Source organism: Coenobita brevimanus, chromosome 41 (genome assembly GCF_032717465.1).
Source record: "Coenobita brevimanus isolate Jiangsu-jjx chromosome 41, ASM3271746v2, whole genome shotgun sequence".
Lineage (NCBI taxonomy): Eukaryota > Metazoa > Arthropoda > Malacostraca > Decapoda > Coenobitidae > Coenobita > Coenobita brevimanus.
Genome location: NC_136994.1, coordinates 14,756,207 through 14,765,931, shown reverse-complemented (window position 1 = coordinate 14,765,931; position 9,725 = coordinate 14,756,207). Strand labels below are relative to the sequence as shown.

The window sequence follows — 9,725 nt, the reverse complement described above, 5'->3', positions numbered from 1 at the left end:
AGTTTCATTTTGCAAGCATTTCCTTGGTAGGTATTGCATGTTTTGCTTAATCCATCTCACTTGGCAAGGTTGTATGGACAATAAATAGAACACTTGTACAATATTGCTGTACAAGGAATGTGACTGAAAAGTTCATGGTTTTATATACACTCAAACCTCAATTTAAGGGACTAAATGGGGAATCAACTTGTCCCTTACTTGAAAATGTCCATTGTTTTACCACATATAAAGACAATCTTATTATGAAATGCAATGATTGTTTCACTTATTTATATGATTATGAATGTTATTTTACAGTTACTGTGTAAAGAAACATATTAATGTTTCAAGCAGTGGACTTTTTGAATGGTCCTGTTCATTTGTCAGGCAGAATATGGAGTCCCTTAAATCTGAAATCCCTTAAATGGAGGCCCCTTAAATCAAGGTTTGAGTGTACTTACCAAGAAAAGTACAGTATGAAGTTCTAATGTATCAGTAAAATTAACTAATGAAATTGTTATACGAGCAACAATAATGTGCAATAAGATGTAAGTTATTAATTGAACATTATAATACAGGTAGTGCAGTGTGAAAACCCCTCAGTCTTCATTTGAGCATTTTCAGTGGAACAGTATACCTTGAAGCTAAGCTGGAGAGGTCTGTTAAAAATGGGCAACTGATAACTGGTAACTGCATTTTTTCTGTTAATGAGTAGGGTCATCATACCCATTGGTCTTTTGCATTTGTGACATGAGTAACAGATAGATGTGCCAACAGATTGGTAACCTTGCCCACTGAGTTGGTCCACAGCTGATCGTAACAGAGATGACATTGTTACCTGCATGGTGTTTGTGGTGGCCTGACAACACCTAGCCTCCTGCACTTTTCTGGCTTCTGACAGGGAAGCTCAACCAGTGCATGGGATCTGGGGTAAGATGTGGTCCAAGTATTGTGTGGATTATTAGGTAATCTGAAGTGTGTGGGTATGAAGTGGATGTGGTTATGTGGGGAAAGTTGTTAACCTTTACTGTACTGGATTATTTTAATTCTTGTTAGTTGATCAGTTTAAGTTTTTGTGACCTCTTATAGTGGAGGCAGATCAAAGTTTGTCAGGAATAGGAAGTTTTTGTGAAGGTAAAAAACTGGTCAAGGGTTATGTGATGAACAGAAGTGTAAGTCATTGTTTGGAAGTTTGCTCTGAGATTCATATCAGTTTGGTGTGTGGGTTTTCTTTTTCGTAGATCCTTAGACATTAGCAAGATCATGTGGTAAAATTTGTCGCCAGGTCTTATAAAGCCTACTACATAGTGGAGGCAGATCAAAGTTTGTTAGGAATGAGAGGTTTTTGTGAAGGTAAAAAACTGGTCAAGGGTTATGTGATGAACAGAAGTGTAAGCCAAGGTTTGGAAGTTTGCTCTGAGATTCAGCTTGGTGTGTGGGTTTTCTTTTTCGTATATTCCTTAGACATTAGCAAGATCATTTGGTTACATTTGTCACCAGGTCTTATGAAGCCTTGCACAGTAGGTTAAACACTGGGATAATATAACAACTCTTGAGGCCATTTACTCTATATACTATATTTTTGTATGCACTGCAGTTTTACATAATAATGTTTTACTGAGGAGGTTGCAGCATTACTAGGCCAACGCAGAGATATCATTTCCCTGTTTAGACGGTACATAAAAACTTTGGTCGTCCCTCCCCCCTCCCCATTTTTTTATAAGAAGCCAATAAGTCCCGTATTACTGACTTCATTCAGTGTCCCAAACACGTCAAGGCTGTTTAGATAATGACACTTTCAACTCTGTCATGGTAGCTGAGTGATTATTGTTGTTAGCTATGAAGCTTGCTAGTTTCTGCCAGGGTGTGGACGGATGGTCCCACTTCCCACCCTTCGTGGGTTGGTTGGTAAAATGAGTACCTAAGGTAACACCTTTGGGAGGTAACTATAGTGTGGTAACCTGGATGATGCAATGGCCATGTATCGCAGGATGGTGGGTGAATAACCCTCCACAAAATTGAATGCCCAAGTCACAGATGAGCACTGCTGCTAAATGCTCCATGGTGCCTGTCCTTAATACTACCGGTAACTCATCTTCTACCCAGTAATACTCCAGTTTCAGTGGCTTCCAGGCATTACAGGTGGGATGGTGCAGAGTTGATATGAAGGATAGGTAAGAACATACAAGCAGCCACCCCAAACAGACTGTGGGAATTGGACCATTAGTTTTAGAGTATCATCTGTTGTTGATCAAACTGTTTGGCTTAGCAGAGTTGTTGTGCTACCCCAGTCTGTCTGATTGAGCAGGCCCATCAGCTGCAGGCAAACAACTGCCCCTACAATGCTGTCCCAAGCAGCTGACCGCTTCACAGCGTGGTGCAGGGATCGGTGTGGGATGGATACTGCATTTGTCCCCAGTTAAAAGTTAAACCATAGGCTGCATGTCACCACTTCATTTGGTTACATGGTTGCCACCCATCATTGTAAATGTTTTCCAGAGTTACAGGAATCCAACTGACTTGGCATTTGCAGAACCATCTGAAGTGGAATGAAGGGTAATAAATAGTGACAGGAAGGATGGGGAAAAATAGGAAAAGAGGACAGACATATGAAGGAAGAAGTAGGCAGCACTACAGATGAGTGGATGATGGGCACCCTCGCTTACTGCCAACAATACCAGTAAAAGAGGAAAATCGGTAAATAATTTTTCATTATTATAACTCAGTTGACCAGTGATTAAAGGGAATGTAAAGCACATAGGAATGGTTAAACACTACAAAAGTAGGTGGTAGGTGGTGCTGGTAAATGTGGTGGTTACCACCATCCATTCACTTGAGGTAGTGCTGCCTACTTCCTTCACCTTTCTCATTTTTTTTTTTTTTTGTATCTGCATTCATTCATATTTCTCCTGTCCTTTCTTCTACAATTATTCTTTCCACTTCAGGTGGCTCTACACAATTGCAAGGCTAATGGTTTTATGTAGCCTAGGAAACCATTTTCTGTACAGCACTGGGTGGTAACTATATATCTAGATAACTGGGTGGTGTGAAGCCTACTGCAATATCCCTATAAACTGGGTGGAGAGATGCAGATGTGATGTCCACTTGGAACCGAACCTCTACACCCTTGCCCATGCCTCACTGTGGTAAGGCACTGTCTACCGCAAGAGAACATCGGTTCACCACCTGGGACAGCTCTGCAGGGACGGTTGCTTGCCTATGATTGATGGGTCAGTATGGCCAGATAGACCAGGTTTACTCAACAACAACAACTACAAAAGTATTTTAGAACTAATCCAGAGTATAATATTGAAGGTTAAAAAATAATAATAATAAAGGTAAAGGAATTTGTGAGGTCACCCCACAAACTGGTGAACTGTGATCATTAGGTGGGTGCTGGCTTGCATGTGTTTATTGTCATTAATTTTATGATAAATGGTAGTGCATGTTGTACATGTCCAGTATTGTGTAGCGTTATTGTGAATTATTCAGTAAACTGGTTTGACTTAGGATACTAGTAACAATTTGCTGTCCTGGTTCACAGTGAAGCATCAACAAGCTTCTTTTTTCGTATTAGTAATGTAAATTATGGGAAAATGCTCAAAGTAGCAATACAGGACCCCATACAGTAAAGTATTACTTCACTAATGCAAGATATTTTTCAGACTAATGGAATTTTTTGGAGATGTGAGAACAGCATGTGGGCTGGAGACTCTGAACCGGTACCTGGAGGAACGCAGTTACATCTGGGGCTTCAGTCCCTCTCAAGCAGATGCTGATGTGTTCTCATCACTGGCAGGCCAGCCTGACAAACTTTACTGCCATGTACTTAGGTGGTACAATCACATTGAATCTTACAGTGTAGAGTTGAAGCTGTCTGTGGGGGAGGGCTATACTGCAGTTAATATTGTGCCTACTAAGAACACAGATTCTCATAGTGGTAACAATACAAGGTCCTCAGCACCAGCTGGCATTGAAAGTAAAAAGGATGATGATGATGATGATGAATTTGATCTGTTTGGCTCAGATGATGAGGAAGAGGACACGGAGGCAGCTCGAGTACGTGAGGAGCGACTCAAAGCTTATGCAGAAAAGAAATCCAAAAAGCCTGGGCCAATTGCCAAGTCATCTGTGATGCTGGATGTGAAGCCTTGGGATGATGAGACAGATCTGAGAGCCACAGAAGAGGAGATAAGGAAAATTAAATTTGATGGACTACAGTGGGGTGCAAGCAAACTGGCTCCTCTTGCTTATGGCATAAACAAATTGTGTATCCTGTGTACAGTTGAGGATGAGAAGGTATCCATTGATGACCTAGTGGAAAAGATCTGTGCTCTTGAAGATAGTGTGCAGTCGGTTGATATTGCTGCCTTCAACAAAATATGAATGTTTTGACCACAGTTTCCTTTTATTAATGAAGCTTTGGGTAGGCAAGAGTGTTTTTTTCTGTAACCTGAAAAAAAAAAAAAATTGTTGCTGTTGTTACCCCAGACTAATTTGGACATGAGCCTTGTAAACTACAGGCTGAAGGTGCTCTTTTGTAGTTCACTATCCTCGATTAAGCTGTCCTGCAGTAGTCCACTATCCTCCTTTCGAAGGATAAGAAGTGGTTGAGTGACATTGCCCAGTTATACTGGTGCCATTACATAAAGATGTCACTCATCCACCATATCCTTCCTCTCCTTGGCCTACCTTGCCTCCTCCATCCTCCATATTCACTCAAAAGGTGTATCTGAGCGAATTTGAAGGAGGGAGGAGGCGAGGTAGGCCAAGGATATGGTGGATGAGTGTGTCAGGAAGAGAGGTATGGAAGTCGGTGAGGATAGGGGACTGAGATGGAGCTGTTGCGAGAAGTGCATGATCAGGGATTTGGCACCCCTTTTTAACATGACAGTGTCCGGATTGACTCTATCAGATACATTTATGCGAAGCTACAAAATGTGGTGAATGTTTTTGCCATGTCAGATAGATCTAGGATTCGGGAGGCTTGAATGGTGAGTGAATGGAAGCATGGCCTATTGGACTGGGCAAACTTAGGCTGTCTGGATGTGCTACTCCTTGAGGTGGGAAAGGAGGTCCTGATGATGATGATGATGTCACTCTACAGCACCAAACTCGGTAGTAAACAAGGAAATGTGTCCACACACAATTCAGAGTGTCTTACAGTCAAATGACTAGATGGTATGGAGGGGTACAACCTGAAGGATGTCAAAGTAGACCCCAAACTCCTGGATCTCATCAGTGGAAACACCATTACAAATGTGGCTATTATGCTTCCACAGTTTGGAGTACTGCCAGTTGTAAATTCGTATAATAGTAATGAAAAAACACTTATGGGAGATATAGATTAACTTTATATAGTAAACAAGAAAGTGTCTAAACACAGTATGGGTTACTGTCAGTTGCAAATCCTTTAATAAATATGTAACTTGTTCCATCCATCATCCAAACCTATGTTGTCCCATGAGGAGCGTAGAAGCCCGGTGCTTGGCAAGTTGGTCCTGATATTTAAGGTGAGAGTGGCCAGCCTCACTCATCCCTGAGTGGCAATATGTGAGCAATAAACCCCAGCCACCCCTTGGATATAAACCTTCACCTGCTCAATCCGACTGGAGTGCCATAATTACCCTTTAAACCACCAGGCGCCATAATTTGGTTATATGGTTACCACCCAGCGTAGTAAATGGATTCCTGGTGTACGGGAATTCATTTGGCTTGTCACTCAGTGTAGAGTCACCCATTGGCAGAAGGAAAAGGAAAGAAACAAGAGGGAATGTAAAGTCACCCCTAGGTAGAAGAAAGGGGAAAGAATGAAGGAAAGAAAGAAGACGAAGGAAGGAAGAGAGGAAAGGGCAGACACCCCAAGCAGCACTACATTGAGTGAGTGGATGGTGAGCACCCCCACCTACCACAATGTTCCCATCTAATAGGGTGGCTGGTAGTGTAGTGAGTGAAGGCATACCAACTGTTTGTGGGTCATAAGGTGGTTGGGGTTTATTTCTGTCATACTGTCAGTTGGGAAAACATCTGAATACTGTACTGTATTCATTTTTAATTGTCTGGAAAAGGCTTACATTAGAATGTATTTGGTGGGTTTATGAAGTATGTTACACATATTTTGTGATGAAGGGAGTTTGTTGAGGGCAACAAAATACTTTGCAGGTACAATAGCACAGTAATATACTGTATATGTGAAGGTGTGGAAGAAACTTATTATTGCATTTACTGTAGCAGTAATACTGAACATTATAAGACAGGTGTGTTGTCACCACAAGAAGGAGGTGACAGTTGTGAGAAATGAAATTACTGATTGGATACAAAGATTATGTTGAGATGGCATGGTCATATATAATTGTAATGTATGCCCATAGCACACATACATGGTGGTCCCTGAAAGTGAAAGCGAGGGAATATCGGGAGAGCCAGACCTTATGGGTCTGGAAGAAGAATGTGGAGAAGTATGTTAAGTGAAGGAAGAAGAGCTGTGTCAAAGAGAGTGAATTAGGTACAGTATGTGAGGATGAAGTAACCTGGAGGCAGTAGTTTTAGGGTCATCCCCTGTTGGAGGTTCACAGAATAAAAGAAGTTTAATGAATACAACCGATATTTACAAACTTTCTTGATCTTTTGTTTTGCACATGATGGGTTATATGACTGCCATACACTTCACAACTGAGTGAATAATGAGAAAAACAAAATAATTCTTAATCACAGCACTGTAAATTGTGATAGGAAATACTTCCATACTGTACTGATCAGTCTCTCTCTCTCTCTCTCGTGTATGTGTATGGGGACTTGCTAAGCCACTTCAGTACAACTGAGAGACCACCCTGGGTGAGTGGGTCGATATGTTGATATATGGGTGCAGTTGCAGAGCCAGAGTGGTGCTGGCCACCCCAAATTTCCTTGGGTCATATCCATGAACCAAGCATTTCTTCATAGACTCCCCTGAAATTAGGCTTGTCCACCACATTCTTTAAAATCCTAGTTATGCCCCTGAGTGGGTAGATGGTTGGGGGGGAGGGGAAACAGGCCCATGGTTGGAGTAGGTTGATGGGAAAAAGTCCAGGAGAGAGGGGGGAAACAGTCCCCTCAGAGGAGAAGCCTCTTCAGTGTCAGCAAGATTATGTAAGGAAAAGTTCAGTATCTATGAAACATTTCAAGAGGGAATGGAAAGTGCAGCAGAAATGAAGTGTAAAGAGACTGTTACAAATGACTTGAGAATTGTTTATGGTATGAGGATATCTTGAAATACATGGGAAAATAGGACAAATGTGGAACATGTTCACACGACACTCTGTGCGAGCTGTAACTCAGTGCATTCCAGCTGCCTCCTCCTGGCAGGAACCAGCCAAAGAAAAGTGGATGACCAGATGCATTGAGGAAGAGTTGAGGGACAAAGAAGAGGCTTGGCAAAGGTACAGGGATAGAAGAACACCAAATAGACAGGAAATCTACACCGAGGCAAGAAATGTAGCAACCAGAGACGTGAGAAAGGCAAAATTCCAGTATGCAAGAAAGGTGGCCATCGACTCCTTGGAAAATCCTAAGCTCTTTTGGGCTTACATGCGGACAAAGATCAGCGTAAAGGATAATGTCACAAGGTTGTCAACACCAGAGAGCGGCTTGACCAGGGATGACAGGGAGACTCCCCAAGTAATGAATATGGCCTTCAATTGTGTATTTGTTGAAGAGGATGCAACCCATCCTATCCCCAGTCCCGTTGGAAATCCTAACGTGCAGGAAATCACGAGCATGAGGTTCAAAGCTGAAGATGTTCACTGTCAACTAGAACAGCTCCACGTGAACAAGGCTCCAGGTCCAGACAGCATCTCTCTATTTGTGCTTAGGACCTGTGCAGGACTACTATACATACCACTCAGGCGGATCTTCCAATCATCAATGGTTACAAGTGAAATCCCTAACGACTGGAAAAAGGCAGACATAACCCCCATCTTTAAGAAGGGAAATAAAATTGACCCCCTAAACTACCGACCAGTTTCTCTGACCAGCGTCGTCTCCAAGGTGATGGAGGGTATGGTTAGGTAAGAAATGGTCACTCACCTAGCCAGGAACAACATCCTATGTGATGCACAGCATGGCTTTAGGGCCAAGAGGGGCTGCCTGACTAATATACTCACATATTTGGATGACGTGGTGAACGCCATCGACAGGAAGGACTGTGTCGATGTCATTTACCTCGATTGTGAGAAGGCGTTCGACAGAGTGCCACATAAGAGACTGCTGGTGAAAATAGGTGCACAAGGGAACCGAGGAAACATAAGGCGTTGGCTGGCAAGTTTTCTATCAGGAAGAACCCACAGAGTAGTTGTCAGGGGAACCAAGTCGGAATGGCTGCCAGTCAAAAGTGGAGTGCCTCAGAGGTCTGTTGTGGGCCCAGTCCTGTTCATCATGTGTGTAAATGATCTGGTAGATAGCTTAGAGTCAAGAGCAAGTCTCTTCACAGATGATGCAAGGATCTACCAGACCATTAGGACACAGGAGGACACCGATGCACTGCAAGGCGACATGAACAGGCTCAAGGAGTGGAGCAAAAAATGGCTGCTGTCGTTCAACGTAGACAAGTGCAAGACCATGCACTATGTGCAGTAGAACCCTGGCACCAACTACAAGTTGAATGATACAGTCCTCAAAAAAACCACAGTGGAGAAGGACCTGGGAGTGTTTGTGTCTGCTGACCTCATATCATCAGCACACTCAGCCAAGGTGGCAGCTAAGGCAAACAGCAGCGTTGGCTTGAGCAAGAGGAGTTTCAGCAATATCAATAAGGAAATTCTATCTTCCCTCTATATTGTTGGTCAGACCAATGCTGGATTATGGTGCTCAGTGCTGGTTGCCTTACCTGGTTAAGGACATAGATCTCCTAGAGCTGGTCCAACTCCAGGGGATGAAGCTGGTGCCAGAGCTGAAGGACTTGCTGTACGAGGAGAGATGCAAGGCTCTAAATCTGCCAATGCTTAAGGAACGGGGGCAGATGGGGGACATGATTGAAGGCTACAAGTTTCTCCATGGCTTCGATGATGTCCACTACTCCAAATTCTTCCAACTCTACGACAACAACCTCAAAGGCCACAGTCTGAAATTAGCCAAGCCCGACCACTGGCAAACCAGTATGAAGGGGAACTGGTTTGCCATCCGGACAATTGACCCCTAGAATGTTCTCCCGGAGCATGTGGTAACGGCCCCAACGATTGCTACCTTTAAAGCACGGTATGACAAACTCATGGGTGTGAGGTGAGGTTGGCAATCAATCTGCCGGAGGTGGGGGATACCACAAGAAGGTATCTTCTTATCCCCCAACTATAAATGATTAGGTAAGCAACCCCAATAAAGTGAGGAAAATAAAGACGACGGAACTAGGATACAGCAAGGTGGCAGAAAGAAGTAATGGCCAAATATATATATATATAATATATATATATAAAGATAGAGATAGATAGATAGATATATATATAGTTATGCTAGGTGTTTTTAGGTCAACTTCTCGTCCTAAGAACACTAGCTACTGAACAGGGTTCTCTTTCGAGACCGGAACTAGAATACACTACAAGAGGAACAGGGCATAAAAACTCAGCAGACCAACCTTACACATATATTGCATTAAATACAATCCTTTACAATATACAACAATGACATACATGTACAGATTAATAGGAACACTGTCAGGCTCGGCCTGGGCGCTGGGGACCGGGCTGATTACAGGTGGTGCCTGGGTTTGGGAGGTA

General features: G+C 42.8%; 1 protein-coding gene across 1 annotated transcript; it reads left to right on the top strand.

The window, feature by feature from the left end:
* The first annotated feature begins 783 nt into the window (after positions 1-783).
* On the top strand, positions 784-4,405 carry LOC145397480 (elongation factor 1-beta'-like). The gene is made up of 2 exons (XM_080270534.1): positions 784-909; positions 3,645-4,405. Exon 2 carries the CDS (start codon positions 3,649-3,651, stop codon positions 4,363-4,365), a length of 717 nt encoding a protein of 238 aa, XP_080126660.1. The 5' UTR covers positions 784-909; positions 3,645-3,648; the 3' UTR covers positions 4,366-4,405.
* Positions 4,406-9,725: the final 5,320 nt, after the last annotated feature.